Raw genomic sequence first — 27,801 nt, forward strand, 5'->3', positions numbered from 1 at the left:
TGTCACCATTTGTGAAAAATATGGAAAATATCCTCTAGGTTCGCATACCTTTTTTTTTAATTTTTCTAACGTGGCTAACAAAATACACAGACAGAAAAGTTTAGATCCTGTTCGTTAATGTAGCGCATAGAAAAAAAATTAGAAAGAGAACGTTTCGTGTATGGCATTCGTAGTTAGTACGGATTATTAATCTAAAGGCTGCAAGACAGTGAAAGAGTGATGTGCTTAAGTGTGGTTCAGAGAGGTTATTTGGGCTGTAGAAGTTTTTCTTTGAACAGGGTTCAACTAGCGTCTCCTAGAGCGTTAGCAGAGAAGAGTATTACAGTATTTAGTATAAGCGTCCAGATTTCATTGTTGTTGAAATTGCCATAGAAACACACTTTCATGTAGTAGTCGCAGCAGCTTTAAAGTATATGACTTTTTAGTTAAGATGCCTTTCGAGTTTGCTTTATGGCTTGATAGGAAATTAAAGGGTAGATACAGATAAGTTACGAAAAAAAGTATGTACACTATCCTCAAAGATCAGCAATAAATAAAACAAATTGATGAAATAGTAAAGTTGACTGCGATATCTTAAAATCATCAATAAGATAGATAAATTAATTTTGAAAATATTAAATAATAAAAACAAATAATAAAAATAGCAAAGAAAATCAAAATCATCAATAAGATAGATAAATTAATTTTGTAAATATTAAATAATAAAAATAAAATTATAATAGCAAAGAAAGCCTACCACGGCCACATACACATAATATTTTCGACATATGAACTTTTCCCAGATAAATAGTCAAATATTTCACGATACCTTAAAACAGAAGCATGCGGAAATATGTATGAAGTTAACGCACGGTAGATGGCTTATTAATTAAAAAGGTATATGGTTTCTAATATCCTACTTTATTAATGAAAATTTTAACCAGGTTTTTTTTTGTTTTGCAGATATTAATGGTGGTGCCTGCCAGCTTCCAGTTCCGAGAAAAGAAATCCAATACTTTTCGTCTTTATTTCCCCTGTCCTTTGTGCGCAATAAAAGTACAGTTTGTACCCGCCTGGGTACACATTCGCAGAACTATATGTTTTTAAAATAAATGTTATGGTCAATATTCACTAGGTGGGGTTACCTTATTAAAGAAAATCTTATTGCAAGAGGGGACACTAGTTTACATTCGAACCGCTAGAGGGTGCAGATGGTCACGCGAACAATATGAACAAGTCTCATTGACGCCATTGCTTTTCATACGGGTGGGAAAATATCTGGGCTCTGATTGGCTTCGCCGCCATCGCAAACTAGAGGTGGGGAGATTGATTAAACCCCATTGGTGCTTGCTTATCCAATGGGGGCCAGTTTCAAGGGATTATGGGTAAAGGGGGAGGAGCTAGAGAGTCGTGGGTAAGGAGGACACGCCCACAAAAGGGAGAGGAGTGGGGTTGTCCCCAAGCATACATATCTCTACTTTCGAGATATTAAAAAAAGATTAAAATAATTACTTAGAACATGCCTGTGTTGATAAATATTATTAAGAACGTTTCACTTTCTGTAACTCTAATTAACTTTGTTTTCCAAATAACGAGCTGGATTTTTTATGACGAATTTGAAGACATTCTGATGTCATTGAAGTATCGCACTTAGGGACTGCAATGCTGCAGAGCTCCCAAAAAGTTAAGAACTTACCGAAAAATATATAATTAATAATAAAATATAATAAAAAATGGTAAAATCGGAAAGGAAAAGAAAAGATTTCTTAATTACAGTAAAGCTTGGGTAATCCGGATTTATAAAAACCGAGGCAATCCGGATTAAAAGCTTCTTACATCTACCGACATAGAACGACAACGAAAATAATGCAAATAAATGGTTTGCATTATCGTAAAATGTAACGTGTCGATGCGGATATCGGTAAATGTTAATGAGACTAACAATTAGAACTTATGAAACTAAGATTTTAAAAAATCTGTAAGTTTTGTTTGTTTTATACTGCATTGTCTTGCTTGCATTGCGCGTTCTCTCATGGTTCGTAAGATGGACAAAACAGTCAGTTCAGCATCATTTTCCTCTGCCCACTGTATGTACCAAAACCAAGAATAGCTTCCTCATGTTTAATATTTAGATCAGTTCAAACACCTCCATCGTCACCCTCTTCACTGTCACCCTTTCTGTACAGCGGTAAGTGCCGTTCCAACAACTGGGAATTGCATCAGGATTTACTTTATCCCATGAATTAGCCAGCAGAATTACCGTATCTTTTAAATTCATGTTTTTTAGAGTGCTGCAAATGTCAGTTTCTTCAAAAGATAACACATGAATTAATAAGGTTTTGCTATAAAACATTTTGATGAGCCGGATTGCATTTTGATCCATCGGTTGAATTAAGGGCGTGGTATTAGGTGATATTTCCATCATCACTGATCAATTGATCTTCTGTTGAATGACTTTGAGCATTATCACTCAGTAAAAGTGGTTTGCCGCTCATATTATTATCTTTCTGAAACATTTTACTTGTTGATCAAAAGATTCGTGAAACCATTTGACAAATAGAGCTAAAGTTATCCACGCTTTATTGGTATATTTAACTGGAATGATACAATTCTTAAATAACCTCGGATTTTTTGATTTGCCAATAACCATAGACTTTAGCTTATGAGATCAATCGTCATTTGCACAAGGAACAAAAGTTATTCTTTCCTTAGACACTTTACGCCCAGGTACCGAATTCTCTTTATGATGTACCAAAGTACGATCTGGCAACATTTTCCAGAACAGTGCTAATTCGTCTGCGTTGTAAAGCTGATTTGGTTCCACCTGCATCTCCCTAATTTTGTTGGTTAATTTCTGAAGAAAAGGCTTAACAACACTTGGGTCACTAGATAATTTTTCCCCACTAACTTTGAAGTTACGAATAGCATGTCTCTTTTTAAGTTTGGTCACCCAACCTCTACTTGCGTTAAAGTTGTTATCATTTTGCATAAAGTTGTATTGCCCTTTCTCTTAAAATATGGGATCTAATGGTTATATGTTTTTCCCGCCGCTTAATAAACCACTCGTATAACTCCGTCTCCATTTGAGGGTAGTCTCCTTTGCGCAGAGTGTTCTTACGGGCCGGTGCAATTTTCGATGTAACTGAAACGAGACGATAACATTAGTCTAGAGGAATTCACTCACCTATGAGTTTACAGTTTGTACCAAAAATGGCCAAATCCTCCACTCCTAAATGAAAACACCCCAACAATTTTTCTCGGGGATTTCAATAGCCACCACACCAGCTGGGGATACAATACTAATGACGACAATGGAGAAACCTTGATGCAATGGATTGAAGAACAAGATCTATATCTCATTTATGACGCTAAAGACCTGAAAACCTTCCGCTCAGCACGATGACAGACAGATACCAACCCTGACTTATGTATTGTCTCCACTGATGAGGAACGAACCCCCTTGCCACATATGAGGAGGGTGCTTCCTAGTTTCCCTCGAACTCAACACCGTCCAGTCACTGTAACCATTGGTATACAGGTTCCACTGATAGAATCAGTCCAAAAGCCAAGATGGAACTTCAGGAAAGCGGACTGGCCTACATACAAAAGAGAAATGGAATCAAATATACGGTTTGTTCAACCTAAAGTCGGAAACTACACCAGGTTTGTTGGCCTCATGATTGCGTCGGCCAAGAGAAATATTCCCAGGGGACATAGAAAACACTACATACCATGCTGGAATTCTGATACAGAAAACTTATATCTAGAGTACAGGGAAACAAATAATCCTCAAGTGGGGAGTCGACTGCTGGAATCTCTAAATCAACAAAGAAGGAAAAGATGGGAAGAAACTACAGAAAACCTGAATTTTACCCACTCAAGTCGAAAAAGCTGGTCCCTATTGAGACGACGGGGGGCTGCAACCCACATACCAATCCCCAAACCAGCAGTATCGCCAAATGAGATTGCGATACACATCAAAGAAAGAGCCGAGTGCGTAACCATAAGCAAAGAGGACATGACATCAGTACAAAACGAACTAGATCAGAAGAGGAATACAGTTTTCAACCCCTTTTACTAACGACGAGGTGAACACTGCTAGAAAAAGCCTTAAATAAAGGAAAGCAGCTGGCGTCGACAACATTTTCCCTGAATTTATTAAACACCTAGGCCCAAAAGCAAGAACATGGATTAAAGACTTCTTTAACGACATACTGTATACAGCACGGCTTCCAAATAAATTTAAAATGTCTCACACTCTCGCTATCCTCAAACCGGGAAAAAGTCCTGAAAACCCAGCAAACTACCGCCCTATAGCCTTGCTGTGCATCTGTTATAAACTATTGGAACGGATGATCTACAACAGAATATGCCCTATCATAAATGAACATCTACCGCATGAGCAAGCAGGATTCAGACCAAACCGTAGTTGCTGCGAACAAGTACTGGCCCTCACCTCTTACATAGAAGCAGGGTTTCAGAAAGGCCTAAAAACATCAGTGGCCTTTATCGATCTTAGCGCAGCCTACGACACAGTGTGGATAGATGGGCTGATCCTGAAACTCATGAAAATGATCCCTTGCATGATACTAACCAGATTACTGGAAAGAATGCTGAAAGGTCGCTATTTCAAGGTCACTTTAGTCACATCAAGTAGCAAATCAAGAAACATTAAAAACGGTCTCCCTCAAGGCTCAGTACTGGCTCCACTACTTTTTAATGTTTACATAAGTGACACCCCAAATACTACGTCTCGTAAGTTTTGTTACGCAGACGACATGGCTATAGCCACTCAAAATAAACACCTTGAAGAAGGAAAAACAACCATAACAGCCGACTTAGAAACCTTAAACCAATACTTCCAAAAATGGAGACTGCGCCCGAACCCAAATAAAACAGAGACATGTGCCTTCCACTTAAATAACAGGATGGCGCACAGAGAACTAAATGTCACGTTTTGTGGAGAACCAGTCAAACACAACAAACACCCCAAATATCTAGGCGTAGTCCTCGATAGGTCTCTCACCTTTAAAAAGCACCTTGAATTGACATGCCAGAAACTTAAAACCCGAAACAACATCATACGTAAATTGGCAGGCACCACATGGGGAGCAAATGCAGCTACCTTACGCACTGCAACACAATCACTTGTGTACTCTGTAGCGGAGTATTGCGCTCCTGTATGGGGCAGAAGCTCTCATGTAAATAAGATTGACACCCAACTTAATGAAGCCATGAGGGAGTAACAGGGGCACTGAAGTCGACTCCTTTACCATGGCTCCACGTACTATCAAATATCGCTCCCCCAGGAATCCGAAGACAACAGGCTACATTCCAAGAATGGCAAAAGATAAATCACCCAGACCAGCCAAGAACCTGGCCTATTCACAAGGTAATCGATGAACCCTGTGTGAATCGACTGAAATCAAGGGCCCCAATATGGAACTTGGAAGCACTTGCTCCAGGAAAAACCTACGACGCTTCTGAATCATGGACATCCGTATGGAATAACAGCAATGTCAATCAACACAACATAGAAGATCCTAATAAACAGCTCCCAGGGATGCAACTACCTCGTAAAACATGGTCCCTATTAAATAGAGTTAGAACTGGACATGCAAAGACGAGATCAGCGATGCACAAATGGGGAATTGCCGACAATCCAGCATGTGACTGTGGAGCTGAAGAGCAAACATTAACGCATATAGTCCAAGACTGCCCACTGAGAAGATTTACTGGACAATGGAAAGACTTTACTGATGCAAGCCCAGCTGCCATTGCATGGTTATCTGAACTGGATTTGGACCTGTAGATTTGATTTTCCCATACCGCTAGGTTGCACGCATGCACCTGCGTATTACTGTATTTTACATTACTTGTATTAATTGTCATTTATAACTACCTTTCATAAGAATTTTGTTTGTAACCTATTATATAGCACTTCTAGAGCCATACGATAAATAATAATAAAATAACCCAAAATGTCAAAAGATAAAACAAGAAAAATATTTATTTTCTGATTTTCTGTCGTTTCAAAACTCTCAAAACAAAATTTACATTACATACTGAAAAAATCATGCTAGCTATACAACATACATAACTCTTTATTTGCCCAGATTTTCTGTTTTATATCCGAAATAGTCGACGTACTAACACTATTTTTTAATTTTTCTAAAATATCATATTTTCCCGCTAGTGTTAAAGTTTCGTGTGCTCTCTTTGGTGCCATGATGTTTAACCTCTAAGAAAATCTCGACTCGTCTTTTGCGGCTTTTAATTAATTAGGGGATTCACCTATACAACACCATAAAAGCTGCATGCAATTATCGAAGAACACATGATCCGGACTATGGAATACATAAGAAATCCGGATTATAGAATACATAATGTAAATAATTAATATTTAAATTTTGTTCGGATTACTGGAGAATCCAGATAAGTGGAGTTTGGATTAGCGAAGCTCTACTGTATTCATATAAAGAAAAGAATTAAAAGCAAAAAGTGGGGCATTACCAGATATTATTGAAAAAAGGAAAAACTTGTACATGAAAATAGATTAAACACATTTACTTAAAAAATAAATAGATTTGTGGTGTATAAAAAATGCTCTATATTGTTTGTCCTGCTTACTTTTTAGTGGCAGTAGAGCTTGGTCCGAAATAGGGGTCACCGATCTAGAGCATTTAATTTTGAAAATAGAAAAACATGAAAATTCTAAATTTTAATTTTCATAATTGTACGGAATTTGCGTTATTAGCGTCGACGAATACTAGGGCTCAATTAGATTCTGCTTATTGTGCAAATGGATAAACAAATCGAAACATAATGAACGTTTGAAGTTTGTCATGAACAAATAATAATGAAATTAATAATTCTTTGTTTTTGGTTAAGGTAGGTTTTTTTGGAAGTATTACAGAACACCTTAAAAGTTTTCCCACTAGCCGTAACTGTTCGCACTAATTAGAAAGTCTCACATTTGCGAAGTGCGTCGGGTTAACCTTTTAGAATGAAAAACCAAAATAGATAAAATAACAAACTGAACGAAATTCATTATTGCAAACAGAATTTTCTAAAACTTCCTTTATTTTACCGTTCTTCTCTCTATCATCATCACAATCATCACCAAATATGGACACACTGACACTAACCAACCTTTTGACCTAAAAATTTCAGATATATATTGTACAAGATCAAAAAATAATTATTATTATGCTCTAGATCAAAATGCCAAACATTTTAAATTAGATATTCATGGTTGAAAAAATTTGACTCATCTGCCAAAGGTTTCTTGAAATAAGGTTATTTTGAGTAGAGTTAGAGAATTTATTTGAACTTGAACTAGATTTAGTTTCATGATATTGTTGTAAAAGAATCTTTTTTCTGTCTTCAACTGATATATTTGCACTAGATTTTGTAGATAGTTGTGTAATAATTGTAATCATTTTTATCTGAATCAATCAATATTTCATCGACTCCAGGAGGAGTTTCATGGGGAACAACTATACACCATTAATGCATTTGGTGAGTTTCGTACCGCTAATAAAAGAATATTTTAAAGGCTCGTACTTACTTAATTAGCACATTTTTAATTATTTTTATAGTTTTGACCTGAGTTTGAAGATTATGGTCTAGATCATATATTGTTTTAATATGCCTATTTAAACTACTTAAGTTATCAATGAGTATTATCCGAACCAGGGAAATATTTTTTATATCGTTAAGGCGCGTGCAGTTTAATGAAAAATGTTTGACATTCGGAAAACTGGAATTTCATGCAATATTTTCCACAATATTAGTAATTTCACAACCTCATTAAAAATATAACAATACCAAGTACCATGAAATAAGCAAGGTTAAATCTTATTTAAGTTCTGACGCGACATGCCGTTGTCGGTGATTACTACATATGCAATTCGGGAACCAAGCTCACGAGCGGCTCAGACGCTAGTGATTCAAAAATTAACGCATGCGCTTTCGTTGTAGACCTCACTTGGAGCAGATTCGGTTCCCTTCCGCTCCGCAAGTCCAGACTCCAGAAGACGAATGGCGTCGAGCAGCAACCTAAGCACAAAGACATCGGCCAGTGGCTCAGAGACCTGGATCTGGAGCAGTACGCTTCCCTCTTCCACAAATTCCGCGGCGTCGAAGACTTGCTGGAATTTTCCGAGTCTGATATCAAAGATCTGGGCGTCAAAAAGTCCTCACATCGGGCCACCATCATCAGCAGCCTGACGTGTCTCCGAGCCAAGTACCATGGTAGGTTCCAAAATGGCTGGGTGTATTTTTCCAGGCAATAAGCAATGACGTAACTGTTTTTTGCCACACAAACAATAACCTCTAAATTTTTGAGATTTCCCCGGAGCTTTTTGTATAGTTTTGTGTTGTCATATCTGCACTTATTAAAGAATCATTGGCAAGGTCTAGCAGCTAGACACTATGACACGTCTGCCTTTACATATTGGAGCTCGAATTATAGGTGGCTATTTGATCCTTGAATCTGAGATTCACTAACTATATTAAATGATACCTTGCGTAGCTTCAGAAACATCAAATAAAACATTTTTTTGAATGGTCCCGTGTATAAAATATAATCCACTCCAATAACATTGAGAACTATCGCCCTATGTCAATTTTGAGTATCTTGTTTAAACTAAAAGCTGCATTACAAACGTAATTTTCCAAATCGAAGATCTAGAGGTAGGTAGGTACTCCCCAGAGTAATGTCCTGGTGCCCCTGATTTTCGTGCTATTTGTACGTGATCTGCCAGACTATATTTCCAAAGGGTTAGTTTTAAAATAATCCAAAGTTACAACAGTTTTTATATCCGGTAAATGTCGTCTAACTCTGTTGTATGATATACAAATTATGCTTTCTTATGTGAGAGAATGGTGCAAAACTGCAGTCAACCCAGTTAAAAAGATGTTAAATCCGAGAAGACCGATAAATTTCTGGTCGGGAAATGCTAGCCCACTTTCTTGGTGGCAGAATAGCGACTTTGTTTGTCTAAAACTCAATAAAAACGTTTTAAGTTAACTTTTTTTTAAAAAGTCTCTCACCGCCCAGACACTCAGAAATGTTTACTACGTATTAGCGTTCTCAGCATTCTCCTATAACCTTGTCCTCGGGGGAAAAGCCAGCGATATTGCACGAAAGAGACTTCTTTTTGACCTGCTAGTTGTAGATAAACTTTTGAAAAAAACAAAATACTCACTGCAACATATGCTATTTACAAATCTTCTGGATACCTCCTAAGGTGTTGATGCATCAAACTTGCTGACGTTTCGCCAATCATCCTATTTGCTTATTCAGAGTTTCACTAAAGCTGGCTTGCATTTTACTCTTTACCGATTTATAAACTGGCATTGGCATGGCATTGTCTCGGATGACTGATTCTTTTATTGATGAAAGGTGAAGGTAGTGGTTAAGATTGTTTGATTATTTGGAGATTTCTATGGACTCTCGGATTTATCTTGAGTAAAAGAATTGATTACATGCAAGGATTCTAACTTGGTCAAATAATATTTTATGTCCTATTTCATGATAATGTTCGGCAAGAGCTGATGAGTTTATTTGTCGTAGTGTTGACTATTTCATATTTTTTAGGTTAGATGATGTTTTTTGTCCTGTCTTCCCAATGTATCCTGTGCTGCGTATGCATTGCGATGCTGTAATATATTGAGAGATGTATTGGACAAGCGGTAAATCTGGTTTTAACATTCTTATATGGTCAATAATGATTTTATTGGTGTTGAGATAATTTTCCGGCTTTGTAAACAAGAAAGTTGTTAACCCATAACTTCTGACCCGAATGATGTAACAATGCATTATTATAAATTTCTAATTGATTTGTAATTGTTGATTGTTAAGAACATCTCGGAGGATTTCTTGACCACGAGGCAAATGTCAAAAATATCATCAACGTTGCATCTCTATAGTTTTGGTTTTACATGGAACGTGTCGAGGGCTTTCTTTTCAAAAGCTTTCAGTATATATTTGCGATCACTGATCATAATGGAAAATCCAAACAATTGTTAGTTTCAGAATAGGAACCTATACAAAGAGCCTTTCACCACAATTCTGCCTTTAGAGTTTTTCTTGTAATACTTTCCTTTCCTTTGTTGAATATTATATTGTCTTACTTTTGAATATATGTTTTACCCTGCATTTTTTAATGAAATTCTGGTATAAGCGTTTTTTCGAGTATTATTATTTATGGTATGAATTTTGTTCTTTAAATATTCTGATAACATTAATAATAGATTAAAGAGAACTTGCAACGATTTTTGAAAACTCATTCCTCTAAAGTACTTTGGGACATCTCTGTAATTACGTCAAAATTACTGACAGGTTGCATTCAAAATGGCAGCTGTAAATTTTTGGCATTGAAGTTTAGGCCTAGGTCAAACCTATTAGGGTTGATTGAAAAATCAACTTTTGCTACTGCTTCCAACGATCACAAAAATTAATTTAGGAAAACAGAACTAGACACAGAAAAAAATAGAATGTAGTTTGGATATCATGTAATGGTTTTTAATTGTTCAATGAAGTGAAAGTAATTAATACTATACTATATACGATAAGTTTTCCTTGCTAGATATTTTCCTATAGAATAGGTTGGGTGCTAACAATTGGTGAAGCTCCGGGAGTCCATAGAAACGTAGAATTTTAACACAATTTTTTTTTGACGCATTCTAATAGAGAGGAAGCTTTCTTGAATGATTTTTTTTACTTATTCCTTTACACGTTTATGGTAATGTTGAGAATAAAATAAATATCTATCCACCTATCTATTTATCCCCACGAAACAACTTGAGTGCGTGGAAATTGCTACTTAGAAATAAAAGTGGGTGAAATGTAGAGGCATGCGGGGAAAATCATTCCCTTTTCTATATTGTGCAATATCTATATGGATAAAACACAATTTGTAGGAAAGGCAACTCTTTGTTTATGTTGGCTATCGCTAATCATTTAGTCGAAAGCTCGTCTGGTCGATATATATTTTTTTTTTCGATGGCAACGTGTAATTGAGTTGTGATCCAATATGTCGTCATTTGGTCCGATAACTTTTTGCGTAGTCGGCGACTGAACCGTTCAAGACGAAACTGGTCTTAATGAAGCCACATTTAAATTTCGCTGACTGGTTATTTTTAGAGCGAGAGGCCGTTTAAGAGAGAATTCGTCGTGGAATAACCGGCTGCGACCATAACCGATAACGTCCTCGAGATGATAAACGGCTAGAAGAGTGGCCATTTTTTCTTTTCATAAACAGGTGCCGAAACAAAGCGTTTTACGAAAGCGAGAATTACCGTGACCCCTGGTTTCAATTATTACGGGTCGTTGACATCAGGAATCTCGCGAGCTGCTCCAAATATAATTCAAAATGTCCTAGCCCCAATTTATCATCGGCTTATTATTAGATCTTCCAATACCCTATTGAAAAGCTGTATTTTAGTCGAATACCCCGAGACACTTTTGACTCTCGAGAAAAAGAACTAAACTATTTTTTGGAATATAATGAAGATAATGAAAATTATAAAATAGCTATATACGAAGTGTGTTGAAAAGTAAGGTTACTTTTAAGTTTTATCAAAAAGTATTTATTTATTCATGAAAATTAATGTTGCCCCCTTCAAAGTAATCTCCCCCAGATATAACACACACTTGCGCCAACGTTTTTTGCAATCTTCAAAGCACTTCTGGTAAGCACTTTCTGGAATAGCCTTGAGTTCTTCCAGCAATTTTTCCTCCTAAATCGTTCCAAACCTTCTTCTTTTCATGACTTTCTTCAGTTTTGGGAACAGGAAAAAGTCGCAGGGGACCATATCTGGTGAATATTGTGGTTGAGGCATGAAACAGTATATAAGCAAGTACAGAGTAGAATGTGAATCAGTTTCAGATAAGCTCTGAAGAAGCTAGCAGGATAATTGGCGAAACGTCAGCAAGTTCGATTTATTAACAAGCAATAAATATACTTTTGTCGGATTATATTATGTTACATTGCTGCATGCAACCAAAAACTTTTATGAATTGTTTATAAATTAAGACCATCATGAAACTATCATTATGTCTTCTACATGCGCAAGATTGATGCTGTCAAAAATAGTCAAAATTGCAAATACTTTATTCAAACAAGGATGAACCATTGAAATAATTTCATAAAGCTTACCCACAGGCTAACCATTTATTCCTAAAAAAATCCAAATTTACTTCACACAAACCTTATTGACTGCATTACCAGAACCCCGCGTTTAACAATCGATATTATTTAGAACACACAACAGAAGATTCTTTCTTACGCCAATAATAATAATCTCACTCAACCTGAAGTTTGTTTAAAATGTAATACGAAATGTGCCAGATTTAGACCAGAATGTATAGCAACGAATTGAAAAAAGAAAATTTACGGCTTCTTCGATATGAAAATTTTATAGCTTCAACTTTTAGAGTTAGCAAATTGAAAATAAAAATTGCCTTTCAAGAGACGAACAAAATCAAATTAACTTTGTATTTCAAATGTTTTGTGAAGTTAATTAAGTTAAAGTTTCTGATCAAAATAATTTTTATTAGACAAAAAAATTACGCAATTTTAGTACACGGCACTGTAGTGATCATTGCTATCTGTGCAATGAATCAGGTGGCGTCACAGATTATTGACTACTGAAATAACGGTTTTAAATTGAAATAAACGGCAAAGCTCCAGCACCAGCGGCCACCGCCAGTAAAACTATGGACCGGTAAATATTAAATAACAGAACATTAGAACTATCTGGACCACTCCTGCTTTGTCAAAATAGGTAAAATTGTGAAACGTTTCTTGCGGTAGGATCTGTCAAACTTCAACACGATATACTCGGAGATATACTATAGCACATTTGAAATTTAACATGCTTTTTTTGGTCTTGGAGATTTTGGGTTCTTCCATTGGGACGACTGGGCTTTGGTATCGACGTCCTAACCTTCTACCCATGATTCGTAACCAGTTATGACCTTTTTGAGTATATCAAAATCATCATTAACTTCGTTTGTCAGCTCTTCAGCGATGGTCCTTCGACGGTCCTTTTCTTTAAAATTAAGTAGGTTCGAAAGAAATTTTGCTGCTACACGTTGCATGCCCAAAATTTCGGGAAAAATTGCATGGCATGAGCCAATAGAAATGCCGACATCTTCCGCCACTTCTGTAAATGTGATTCGACAATTTTTCAACACCATTTGTTTCACTTCTTCAAAGTTTTCATCAGTTATTGACGTGCTGGGGCGTCTAGAGCGAGGTTCGTCATCGATTTGCTTGAAAAGGTTCTAGACAATGATAATAATACAATATAATTAGATAAAATAGACAAAAAATTAAATTTTGATAAAAACAACCCACTCTCGATTATAATAACACCTAAAAAAAATATTAGCGTGAAGGCCCCAGAATCTACAACAGCATCGAATCTTGAAGCACGTTAATATATCGCATGACTATTAATTGAAGAAGAAAAGAAAATGAAAAAAAAAACGAATGTTGTGGTGCTCAATTTGTAACTGCTTAAAACAACAAACAAAAAGGAGACCCAAAGCCAAATCGACGATGAAGTTTAAACATAACAGTAAATATAAATAAAAATATCCTTTGAATATTTAAATTGATTATTCTAAAAGCAGATTTTGTTCGATGAGTACTTTAGATTTTATTAATTTTGTGTACGCTGAATTCCCTCATCTGACTTGTAAGACTATTCGTATCTTTATTGCCACATAAAGAAATGATTCTTCTGGAATATGGAAATGTTCTTTGGGAATATGCAAGAAGTTGAAACGAACTTGAACAAAATGTTATAGGCAAAATGCATAAAAGAGTTTTGCAATTTTTGTATTGACCAATACAAACAATCTCCATATGCCCCATCTGCGTAATCAAACAATAGAAGAACTAAGACGTTGCAAAGAAAATATTTTTGTTTTGGATTTAAAAATTGCTTTCATCTGTAAATGTTCTTAAGGCGTATGTAACTGACTTTAAGTTTTCTTTTAATGTGAAAATCAAATGATAGAGAATTGTGAAAAGTCAAACCTGAATTTCCTGTCGTATTTACAACTGGAATAATATTGTTTTCAATCCCGAATGTTATTGTTTTTATCAATGATAATAATTTGAGGTTTTTGAGGGTTAAGTTTTAGGTTGTGATTTGATACCAAATAAGTTCAAGTTGTTAAGATCTGCGTTAAGTTTTTGTTGAACTGCTGCAACGGCTTGGATACTAATTAGTGGATAATTGGTAGATAATAAGCTTGACGTGTCTGATTCACATCAGACACGTCAAGAAAAGAGGATTGATGAAATTACTGCTCTTGTGGAACATCTTGCTTAATTAACTGAAATTCGGCAGTTTGCATCAAAGAGTTCTTTGTTGTACTTTTTGTAATTACAACTCGACTGTATTCTACCCATTAGAATGTATTTCATACGATTTAAGGCATTACTTGAGAATCCAAAATACTTCAATTTTGCAAATAATAAATGATGACTCAAAGTATCCAACGCTTTACTCAAACCAAGCATAGCTATTCAAGTGCCATTTTCCTGTTCCTTATTATAGCTTACATCAATTAATATGCCAACTAGTGCTGTTGTGGTGCTAAAATGTTTTCTAAAACCTGATTCTCATCCGGTATGAGATTATTGTTTTCTAAAAACTCAGTAATTTGCTTACATATATGTTTTTCCAATATTTTGGAAACTGAAATCTTTCAAATTGGTTAAGGCTTTCGCGGCCCGTTGATAAGCTATTATCTTCATTCGGGTTTAAAGGCCGTCGTCGATTGGAATTACTTCCACTCGTGCTAGCGAAACGTTAGGAAGTAATTCCAATCGACGACGGCCTTTAAACCCGAATGAAGATAATAGCTGAAATCTTTCAGTTTTTCAGTGTTCTCCACATTGGCAATAGTTTTAAGGAATGCTTTTTTCCAATGTTGATGATGTTGAAGTGTCAACTGATAAAGTATCTCCAGTCGTCTTTAAGTGAATACAGTATTCATTTTGGACTTGATCAGTTGAAAAGTGAAATAACAACAGAAGCCCAAGATATCTTCTAAAATTTATTTGTGCTTGCAGAGAATTTGCCGAAGAAACCTCCCATACGGCACAGCGTCGCCGTCGACAGCTCCAGAAAAATCGAAAGGGAGGACACCCTGTAAGTATTTTTCGTAGTTTCTCTTTTCAACGCTAGGGCGCGGTTTAATTAATGGCGAAAAAATATGGTTTTGCTGTCGTTTTTTACGTAGAAAAAGAGACTTTGTATAAGCAAATATTTTGTAAAATATTTTAAGCCATGGTCACCAAAAATCTTAATCTCCTCTCTATTAAAATCCGTTTAAGTTTCTTATCTAATTTCATTATTTTCGATTACAAACTTAACGAATTTATTCCCAAATTTTTAGTGAAATTTCTAGTGGAATGAAATCTTTAGAACCAATTACAAGTAATGATATTATACGAGAAAAATTAAAATTGATTTGAAAGGGTTATAAACTGAACTGAATATATAAAGATGTGATGATGTGTATAGTCCGACACACGATAAATTGTCATGATTGTAATAATGCTCTCGTAGATATTTTTGAGCAAATTAATCAAACCGGTTCATGGTGGTAGTATGGAAATTAAAACACCACAAGTATGTATTCTGTAGTCTTGCCCATATTAATTTTTTTTCCACTTCAAGTACATGATTAACACATGCGGACATTGGGAATTACGGACCAGTCCCACTGTCGCCTTCGTAAATAGAAAACAATCTATATGTGCATACTTAAAAAGGTTTTATATAATGCAGGGTGTACCACAAGGATTCATTCTGGGACCTATCCTATTACATTTCCAATGGTGGTCTGCCTTTCGAATGTTCGGATATGGCAAGAGAAACAGTGTAAAATGGATATTCTTTTTCCTCCAAAAGAAGATGCATTCGATGTTCAGTGAAGAATTTTGCTCTTATACTGTCATAGGTCGAACCAATTATCGTCTAAATAATATTGACAAATGCGAGTTAAATATTTTTGCCTCCAATCGTTGGGTCTCTTTAATGCAACTCCGCTCAATATTTTTTAACCTAAATCCAATTTTGTGCCGAACTCGGCTCGATGTTTCACGACTGTCAGTAAATCGACTTTTAATTTCTGTTGCAATGCGCATAGATTTTCCTGCGAATCCGCTCTGCACCAACGTTCCTAAACATTTTAATTGTGCCTATTCCTGCAGCTCCACTATCACCTCAATTTCAGCTTCCACACCCTCTGAAGTTTTTAGAAGATCTGCAGACAAATTTTGCATTACAAAATATAAATTTTTAACGGAATTTTTATTTGCTATGCTAATGTTTCAGGAATGTTATAGTAAACGTTGAACGCTGTCTTGTCAAACTTCAACACGAAGAAACAGTATATGCAATTGTCGGATAATAAAGATAAAAATATAGCTACTATACAAATTTTACATTTTCTTCTCGTGAAACGATTCTTTTGAAGCACATATTTTTGGTTCGTTATCTAGTTACGGAACCTATAATTATTGTTTGCTGGTAAAACATTTTTTTTATTTAGCTGCTTCCCAAGTAATTGTTCATAATCATGATGGTTTATATTTTACCTAGAATTTAAAAATGACAAATTTACTAGTGGAAGTACGTTTTTTCTCAGTATTCTAATGAAATTTTATTGTATGGTGATTATTAGTAGTTTCCTCTATGACAAATAAATTTGAAGGAATGAGGAAAGGAACAAAAATCAACACTAACATGTTTACTCTAAGCAAAACTAAACTGACAATGAAACTAAAACTCCACTCCAGTGCTAAAAATTTACCGCTGCCACTTTGGACGAAATTTGTCCCTAATTTTTAAAACATTTTTGGATATTCTTTTATTTCATTAAAATTAATGTAAATTTATATAAAAATTTCTCTAAATTATAAAATTTATATAATTCATATAAAGTAGCACACTCTAATACAAGAAAAATGAAAGCAACTTAGAGGCGTTATGTTATATTCGACATAAAAAATACAGAATGAATGAAAAACAAATGTATAAAATAAAAAATAAAATTAAAACCTAAGAAAAAGAATTATAAACGGCGTATGGAAAAAAAATCATGTAGCTCGTGGTGAGCAAACAATAAACCCAACAAAAAACAACAAATGAACTGTAGAATAAAGAGTTTTCAAAACTCCGTTAAAATATACAGGCTAAATCATATCTTCAAAAGTAAGACAGTAAGACAGCCTCGATACAGAACAGGAGAGGAGAGCATCACAAGAAAAACGATAAAAAAATAATTGTGGAGCAACACGTTACCAGAAAAAGTTGAAAGGGAATATGTAAGAACGTTTGACAAATTGACAGAATGAAGATAAAGTAAAGTACGAATACTTTTAAAAAAATGAAACTCAGGGACAAGTGTTACGAAATAAAACAAAACCGAATGAACGGCCAAAAAAATAATTTAATTAAATGAAAAAATTATACGAGCAATATGCAGAAAAACAGCTGTGACTGAAATTAGAAAACTTGTTAAAAAAAATTTTTTTCTACTCCCTTCTGTAAAATACCTAATTACCCACCGATCTAGCGTGCGAGAGGCGTCACTTTACCACGTCCGCACGGATTTGGAAGCAATCGGATGTTTTCGGAGATATTTCCCACGCTTTGAATTTTGACGTTTGTCAATTCCGACGGTCATGTTAGTTAATGTATTCGTGTTGTTTTGCGAAAATGTTCCCAAAAACTAACGGTCGTAGAAAAAGTATAGTATGCAACACGTTCGGTAAAATTTCTAACTCACTCGTTTATTAAAAATTCGCTCCGCTGCGCTCCGCTCGTGTCAAATAAACTCGTGAGTCAAATTCCGTTTACCGCACTTGTTGCATAATACACTATTGTTTCACCATTGAATGAAATGTAAGAAAGTGGTCAAACCTAGGTCTGACTGCATAACGGACTTTGCCTTAACAACTAGACTAATGACTAAGACTGCTAAAATAATAAAAATCCATAAAAAAATAATTCAACAGCACTTAAGCAACTACGGACCAATCTTTCTACTCAGCACTTTATCGGAGGTCCTTGAAAAAGTTATAAGAAATAGACTGAATAATTTTATTGAATGGACATTTCATTATAAATAAAATATAAATAAACTAAAGCAACTACGATATTGTTTGTAGACTTCAAAAATGCATTTGATACTATTGGGTATACATTCCGTTATTGAATAATCTCTATAAATTACGTGAGTGTGCAAGTTCGATGCAGAATTTTGCCTTAATAGCGTCATGAGTATCTAAATGGCTATTTGACAAATAGTAAGCAACTCAATGTACTTATTTAAACAATCCTAGTAGTTAAGGTTTGAGCGTTATGTCTGAAATTTGCAAAGCAAGCTTCGAAGCATTTAATGTTTGCTGGTGATACAGTTCTTGTGTATAGTGATGAAAGCTTACAGAAATTTGAAAATATTATAAATGGTAATATGACTGCCTGAGCTATAATGTAGAAAAAACGGTGTATATGAAAATAATCCAAATTGAAATAAATAAAATATTGCTGAAAGAAATGGCTGAATCTATCCTTGGACTGATGAGATATGGTGTAAAACAGCCTCATCGCATAGCATCTGTTGAAAAACCAGCAGAACCAGAAAATCACAGAACTCTACGATTTTGTGGAAGTATGCAGACCTACAACAATGTACCACAGATTATGCTTAAGTTGCAGGAATAGAAATTTCTGTTTATTAACTAAATAAAAATATTTATTGACATAATACACCTACTAGAATTATATTATGCATTTTTTCCCTTTATGGTAAAGCTTCCTAAAGTTTGAAATAAAAAACTCAAAGAGAACGAAAAAAAATGTGGAGCCGGACCTGACGGGCAACAAAAAAGAGCATAATTGTTTAAACAAACAGTAAGATAAATAATTAATAACTAATTAAGTAATGACTAAAAACTATCAGTAATAACTACCGAAACACCGTACTATTTATCTCTCTCGCGGACGGGACGCTCCCATTAAAATATCTCGCAGCCGCCATTATTATACGCGGCAAATTACTCGTTTTAAATGCAATTCCGCGCGAGGAAAAAGGCAATTTCGCTCGCCCGTAACGAAAGAGAAAAAAGAAACCAGACCAGAAAGGCGATTTTTCGAAAAGTTCAACGCAACGATTAATTATATTAATCGACCTTCGGGCGCATTCGTTTTATCTTCGGAATGGTATGCTCTTGATACCGTGAACATTTTTTGGGCCGCCAATTTGTCATCATTATCGGGAATTTTGACAAGACGACACCGCTCATTATTAAAAACGTCAGACGTACGTCTTATCGGTGACGTACGGTACTAACGATAATGTCCGCAATCAGAGAGATGCTAAATAACTCAATCTGGCGTTTCTTATCGGTAGATATATAATAATATGAATTATAATAATAATAATTAACTACAAACTATACATTCCAGAGCAAATACAACAACACACAGAGGACATAATCAACTCTTAGGTAGGCAGCCTCCTTCTAAGGGAAGTCAATTAAACGTAGGAAACTAACAACAACCGAAGAGAGAATTAAAATAGGAAGAACATAAAGAAATAAAAAATGCCAAGAAGGGCAGAGAAGAAAAAGATGTCTTGTAATGAATATTAGTAAACTTCCACCCAAATATATGCTCGCATATTCATTCATTTGTTTTTTAAAGAATTTATATTTATTCATTCAAAAAGCTGTCTGGTATTTTTTGTGCTTAGGTATTTAAGTTATGTATGGTAGATACCAGATTTGTAAAATTTGATGAAGATACATTGTAATTTAATCTTATAAAAGAGTCATACTGAATGCAGAAGTGTTGAACCATAAAAACCCACCCCAATTGTTCAAACTGTCTTCCTCCTCAGAACTCTACCTCTGTCCTAGACAACACTTGTAATGTATCCTTTTAATATCAAAGTCTAATATAAAACGGACTTGTTTTTGAGACAATTAATGACGATGAAGGTAAAATAGTTGTATTATTTAAATGACTCCCACTTTAACTATAAAACTTTTTGGTTAAATATGACGATGCGAGTGAGAGGGACAGCCCCTCCAAAGCCAAAATATTTTAGGATTGATATTAAGGTACCGCGATTAATCAAATTAAATGCTTTAGTAGAATGTATGTATGTATAATGTATAAAATTGTCCAACTCTTGAAACAATAGAATATTTGAACTCAAGAATTCATTAAATCAGTAATAAAGGGAAGTACAAAAGGCTGATCTAAATTAATATTTAATATTGACAATAGTTTTGGGAGTTCTTTATTAATGTTACCTTTGAAAAGAATTCATGATTAGGCATAACATGGTCTCCTGTTATATGTGTAAAACGTTTGTGAATATTTGCCTCAAGGATGTTTTTAAGTTTTTAATTCCAGCGTTTCAAATTTCTGGTGATACGAACCTATTTACATATTGGTTTTTTAACCTTTTCATAAATTGGATATTCCCAGTTACCCAAGTAGTAACCTTATTAGTATCTAAGGCGTATATAAAACTATGTACAAAATCCAGGGTGTTTATTATAATAGAGCGCCAACACTTAAGAGTTTCAATGCATGGATTATTTTAAAAAGAAAAAAAAAATGTTACCAACAAAATTCACCAATGAATAAATAACCAAATTTTCATATCCAAAATGCGAATTCCAAAAGTTATTTTAATTTTAGGAAAAAAAACCACTAGATTGCCATTGTTTTTTCTTTAAAATAGTCAGTTCAAACACTCTAGGAACATCGCTGATGGATTTTTTAAGAAAACATTTTATGTTAAAAAATGATTCTTACTGGTGTGTACAAAAGTTCATAAAAATATCTGAAATGCTAAGAAAAGAAATTATGGTAAAAGATTCACACCAGTAAGTAGCGACTGATAATAACTAATAACTTAACAAAATCTCCTTTTTAAAAAATAAAATGTCTCATTTCTTTTTGAAATTTGGCGTTGTTCAGTCAGAAATATTACTATTATAAAAATTAAAGGAAAAGCTTATATAATAACATTAAAAATTATATTTTATTTTTTTCATAATACTTACCGATAAAAAAATTAGATAAAAAAATTGGGGGGGCTGCTGTCATTTCTTTAAGGCATTTCTTATTATCGCTTTTTTTTTAACATTCTTCAATTGCTCAAAGTATGACCATTTTAATCAAAAATCAAAAATCTTGTCATTTAGTTGTTCAATAATAAAAGTTTTAATTCAATAATTTCGAATTAAACTAATGCGAAAATGGCAAATATGCGTTTTATGTCCGGGTATGCAAATGGAAATTCCTCGCAAGCATGTCGTCTTACTCATGAATAGATCAATTAGTTTCAGAAGTTATAAATAATATAAATAATATTGATGAATATATTTGATGAATAATTCCACAGGCGATGCTTTACTTTTTTCTTATTTGGAAACTATAGGTTTTATAGAAAAATTTCAGGACACAAAAAAGTTTGGAATTAATCCCGAAATTTATTATTTTCCATGTCATGTCATCGCGTAAGTTTTTCTTTAAATTTAATTAAGAAGAATGACATAGGTAGTTTAATTCAATTTTCTTCACTGACTATAAAAAAAGTTAAAAAACATTCAGAAAGTATTCTTGCGCTATATCTCCCTAATGGTTAGCTTTTGACCCAAATAAAAAACGATAAAACTCTAAACAAATGTTAATATCGAGCATAAAATGGTATAATTTCTGACTAAACTGCGTCGAATGCGGCAAAAAAAGTAAAAGATATTTTGTCTTGGAAAAAGTCGTTAGAAAATATTGCGATTCACTTAATAGTACGAAGGAGTAGAAAAATACAAAAAATCGGCTTACTGTTTAATATTTTTGACTTGATAGTATCCATGTAGTTTATGTGATTTTAGCTACCAAATATTATCTCTGAAAGTAATAATTATGTAATGTCTCTTACAAATATTGTATGTATATATATACACTATGAAAATCTAAAATCAGTCAAATTTTTATTTACCTATTACATGACCATCTGCTTTCGTAGACACGCCATCGCTCCCTCGACCAGCAATTTTTTTCTCCCCAGCCTACCCCGCTACAAATTATCCCTACGTTCATTTCTATTGTGCAAGGGACGACGGAGCGAAGGAGGCTGTCGAATAAATATCGATCTTTTCAACTGTTCTACATTGATTCGGCAAGTCCGCTTTCCTTTGCTACATGTTGCTTGCATATTTGACTTATCCTGAATGTTTAATTAAAGAAGACAACTACAGAAAATAAAAGCTTCCAAAAAATAATTGTTACTAGTACGCTACTAGCGTCACTTTTGATACAAAATACTTGTTTTAGGTTAGCTTAAATGGAATAGTTTTAGAATTTTCCGACGAATTGAAAATAGTAATTTATATACTCAGTTAATAATTATTTTTTGAAATTTATACTAGATTGTTGCGATAATCAGTCTGTAATTGCAAATTGAAGAAAATCAAATTAATTTATCCAAAATTACCTATAAAAAATACTATTCTCTAGTCTTTCAAATTTCATTACAACTTTTTTTATATACAAACTTGAACTTAAACTTAATTTTATTATTATTTATTATTTTGTTTTCAAGATACAAAGTACTTAAGAAACGATTTTTAATTAATCACTAAAAAATATTATTTAGCTTTTAAACAAGTAAACAAATAAAAATTTTGCTGGATGTGCGGGCAGAGGAATTAAGAAGGGCGCTCGGTCCTATCTGGAAAGGTAATTGTCAAAAACTGTCCTTCAAAAAACGATAGATTTTATCCTAACTTTAAAACTGTATTCATTTTTTTATCTGTACTATAATATTGCTTCTCATAAAACGGAATATAAATTTCAAGAAGTAATTTTAAAATGTTTTCTAGCATTTCCTCTTGGCCGCTTTAGTCATAAGTTTTTTTAGTAAGACTGGATGTCCTTAATTGAGCTCACGATACATTCCCGGACTAAAAAAATTAGTAGTGCTTTGCAATTAATCATATTTATTTAATCACAAAAGCATGCCCGACCCAGTTTTACGAAAATAATGTTTTAGGTTTTTGAGTAATTAATAAAAAATTGATTTCTCTGAAAAGTTCAGGAACATAGGAAGATTTTTATCTTCTTTCTTGATCGGGAAGCTAGATATAAAAAATATTCATTCTTCAAACAAACCAGTAGGACACTGGACACTGAAATAAATAATTCTATTTTAATTAAAGGCTCTCGTAACAGCAAACGAGCGATCCAAGTTTTGTCAAAATCACTTAAAACGTTTTTGAGTAATTATTAAAAAAAATAATAATAAAAATTATTTAAAAAAATAATCTATAAACTTTGACACCCTGTATCTCGAAAACGAAGCAGGTTAGGACAAATGCTTATATGAAAAAACAGACTTATTCTTGGCTTATAATTATACTAAAAACTTTGTTCCCAAATTCTGAAATACATTTTAAGTAAATTTATAAACGAAGCCCAAACAAACGTCATCATCATTCGTAGATACGCATCGCTGCTGCCAATAATCGGTTCAATCGAATTGCGTCGATCCCAATTCTACCCATGCAATATCCGTCAGCCGCCATCCATATAAACCCATTACTGCCCTTCACAAAAGGCGTTTTGCCCCGATACATGGCTAAACTGATTTTCGCAACACTCGCCACGTTAATCCTATTGTTTCCAATTAGCATCTCCTACAATATGGTAATCTCCGATGCCGAGCGAAGGCGCTGTTGCCGGAATGTCGCGAATTTCCTGGTCGAGAGTTGAATGCAAGTGTAACTGGATATCTTTAGCCGACCAAACGATAGGAAAAATTTAAAACTTAAAAACTTAAAGATATCTGTCGGCCAAATCTATTTTCCTCGTCTGAGGTTAGAATACAATGATGTTCTACTTGTCCACAGAGTTATGGATTAAGTTTATTCATTGTTAAATCACTATTATTTTATGACATCACAAATTTAGTATTATTTATTATTATTTTCTCCAGATTTATTATTTATAATGTTTGAGGCATGTTTGGAGTGTGCGCAATTGATTCTTGATGTTTACACATGACTTTGAACCTAGTTTTTTTGCCCACAATGCACAAATTATAAGGCCATCGCTGTTTGAAAATTTTAATGATCCCTGGATTTGTACAGATGGGCAAATAAGGATATCTGTTAAGTCGCCAATATTGAAATTTTTCTCTTTGTCTTATTTAAACAACAAAATTTACCTAAATCCAGCCAATACTATGGAGGAGCTACAAAATGTAACAATGAAGGCAGATCTTTCAAAAATAGACCTATGATAATGAATGATGCTTGTCAGTTTTTTAGTCAGATAGAATTTGTTTATTAATATCATTATGTGAATTATCAAGATTGTTAAGTTTATCAAATTCAGAGTAAAAAATGGTTATTACTTTTTTATATTGTTTAATGTTGTTTTTTTTTCTAATATATTTTTTAAAAAATACGGTTTGTTCCATTTCAAAAGTTCGCTGTTTATTCTCTATCTCGAAAACGGTTTGTCTAAAATAATATATAGCAGTCCCGAAGGCCACAAAATTCTGTCTCTGCTGGTTACCCAAAAGACCTATGAAAATAAACAATTTGGGACACAGTGTACATATTAATAAAATTTTTAATGTAGGGATTGTGAATAATTCTTATCTTTTTGATGATAATTTAGAATTAGAGAACTCCAAAGTAACTTCTTTTGACTTCTTCCTCTATTATTTAATTTATCTTTTAAACATTTAGCAGAAATAAGTTTTGGATTTCTCGCGCGCAGGAGAAGTGTTTTTATGAAACAAGTTCGTAGTTTGATTTATAAACAAATGCAAGATCACATTTAAAATTTGTTGTCAGAAATAACCTATTGATTGAAGTCGGCAATGGGCGAGGGCCTTGGTACCGTGGCTCAACACACTGTGAATAATAAAAGAAGAAAGTCGGAAACGCGATTTTCGGGTCCTAATTAATGAACCAATGAACATATAGAAATCAGTAGAAATGTCCACTGTTAGCTGCAACACTTATAAAAAACCCTATTGACTGACATGTATTACCGTCCTTACTTCGCCGGACGAAGATATTCGCTTTTTGGGAAGTGTCCAAGGAAATGTTTTGTTCAAACTCAAATTATATTTATATTCAAATGCTATATTGGCCAGGTTTAAGAGATCATCTTCTTGGCCAGTGTACTTTCCCAGAGAACACTCGTCAATAATATGTTGAACAGATTGTCTGTCATACTTTTTACAAAACTTCCGGATTCGTCCTGCATCGGTTTTTGCTGAGTCGAAATTGCTGACGTTTCGCCAATCGTCCTGTTGGCTTCTTCAGAGCTTGACTGAAACTGGCTCGTATTTTACTCTGTACCTGCTTATATATTGTTTGAGGGGGGCGGAGCTTAATGAGCGGCTTAAACACCGTCTCGGCAGAGACCTGAGTCGCGGTTAAGATTGTTAGGTTGTTTATAGATTTCTATAGACTCTTGGATTTTAGTTTTATGATTGTCTCTCAGCTCCACATAGCGCAACTCCGTAATTTTCGTGACAGCTCGAGGCCCACTGGTTTTACCCTCATACATTGTAGATCTTAAAGATCGCAAAGTTGTTATTTTTCAGTTGTTTAGTCTTTGCTAGAGGAAGCGCTCTAGATGTTAGCTGTGTTAGCTTCTCATCTAAGAAGTGCTGCGTTGTTGCGTTCTTGCTTTTAAAATGTGGCGGGCAAATATGGTTTTGGATAAGGAGCTCGTAGGTGAGGGTGCTTCTTAGCCTACCCGTTATCATTCGCATGGTGCAGTTTAGTTTAGCGTCCACCTTTTTTGTATGGCAGTTGTTAAGACAGACCAAACAGTAGTCCACAGCAGAGTATAACAGGTCCAGAGCTGATATACGTTGTCTTGTTTCTAGTTCTTAATTTAGCAGTGGAGTTTGCCAGATGTATAACTCATAGCACTGTCCAAAGTAACACCTGGTTGTGCTTTAGTGGCTTATTGTTGAGGTGGAAAGAGGTAACCTCTGTTTTATATCATTTTAGTTGAAGCTTCCATTTATGGAAATATTGTTCAAGACATTTGTTGGTATTTCTCCTGTTAAGCTGTTGTGTTACGTGTCCGCTGCCCAATCATCGGCGTATCCAAACTTTTTTTACTCTGACTGGGGCATATCAACAATGCAGATACTGAAGAGTGCTATGCCAAAAGCCAGTCGGCCACATTAGAATGAAATCGTTATGAACAATGTAACGGAACATCTTAAAGAGAACACCGGTATTAAATACTGTACGTGTAGTGATAGATAACCATTTACCTGTACAAGAAACTGTAATGCACAAGATAAATTTGTCTATTGCGTAATATTATATTAAAGAAAAATTTTTTAGTAATCTATTAAGCACTTGTGGAATCCCTATTAAATTATGATATACTGGTATGGAGAGGAGCACTTAACTGTCATCTAGGCCATTTAAAAGTAACACAAAATTATATATTATTTAGGAAATCAAGACTATATAGAACGAATCTCTTGTGTTGTGGAGAAGTTCGGGGTTTATAATAACAACATATAGTTTTATCCATACAAATGAAAAATTTAACCATTTTATCTGACACAATTAGAACACGAGAGAAAATTAAAATAATATATGTATATCGCATACATATGGCGCAAATATTCATGGAAAACATTTTGTATCATATATCGGCCCCAAATTTAAGTAACATTAAAGAAAAACGATTTGGTTTGGTTGAAAATTTATTTTTGTGTGTCTGTTTGACTATGATTAAGTTAAACTCTTATCAGTGAACTAATTACTCTTTTCAAGTTATTTTATAGTTCCCGATATTATTAGTATTTGGGGTAGCTTACTTTTCTTTTTTTTTGTTTATTTTTGGTATGGCATATTTTTTCTTTTTTTTTTTCTTCGAATAGGGTTTCAATATTTTCAAACCCTTTATTGGGGCCTCATTAGAGAAGGGCAAATACTCGGTAAATATATTTTGGTAAATATCCCGGTATTTTCTGGGTAAATACCAGAGTATTTATGCCTTGTTGGTAATAAATAGTCTAGAATTAGATAAGGTTTGTAGTATTGGAATGTAATAGGCGCGCCAAATAACATGAAAAAAAAACAAACATTGTATTCTCAAGGACATTAAATATAGAAACCAAAAGGTTAAGTTAACTACAAACACCCAAGTAAAATGGTAAAAACATAATGAACATCCATAGAAAACTAACAAAAAACAACTAACATGTAAAAAAAAAGAATAACATAATTTCTACAAAACTAAATAAATATAGATATAAATACTTTGATAAAAATAAAACAAAATCCAATCTAATTCTAATCATTTTGAGGTTCGGAATCAGCCTCGGCTTATATATATTCGTCGGTTTTCATATATGGAACTTCACTTTCATCTTCCTTATCGGTTTCCGTTTCGTCTTCGCCCACATTGTCAATAACCAATTTATTTTTATGTGCACTAATTAAATGACTTTTTTGGTACACCGGAGGGACCTGCCAATTGTGGTATTGGTGTTAATATGCCTGACGATGATGATGCCGTGTATTACGACTCTAACATAATCACTTCATTCCATAGTGTCTCCAACCGTCACACTGCAAGTGCAAATTTATTGCATCCACTATTTGAGATGTAATGTCAGCTTTCATCTCATTGTATTGCCAATCTAAAAGAGTTGTAGACAAATATTTCTCATGGATTGCGTGACCCATAATGGATGCTCCCCTAAAT

General features: G+C 34.2%; 1 protein-coding gene across 5 annotated transcripts in view; it reads left to right on the plus strand.

The window, feature by feature from the left end:
* The window catches only part of LOC132696097 (breast cancer anti-estrogen resistance protein 3 homolog), a 105,599-nt gene that overhangs the window by 26,385 nt on the left and 51,413 nt on the right, over positions 1-27,801 (plus strand). For all 5 annotated transcript variants that reach the window (XM_060660711.1, XM_060660707.1, XM_060660708.1 and 2 more), the window contains exons 3-4: positions 7,963-8,235; positions 15,081-15,159. In XM_060660711.1, the coding sequence (XP_060516694.1) occupies positions 7,963-8,235; positions 15,081-15,159 (352 nt within the window). The remainder of the gene's footprint in view (positions 1-7,962; positions 8,236-15,080; positions 15,160-27,801) is intronic.

This window comes from Cylas formicarius, unplaced genomic scaffold (assembly GCF_029955315.1).
Source record: "Cylas formicarius isolate icCylForm1 unplaced genomic scaffold, icCylForm1.1 PGA_scaffold_1__22_contigs__length_36826433, whole genome shotgun sequence".
NCBI lineage: Eukaryota > Metazoa > Arthropoda > Insecta > Coleoptera > Brentidae > Cylas > Cylas formicarius.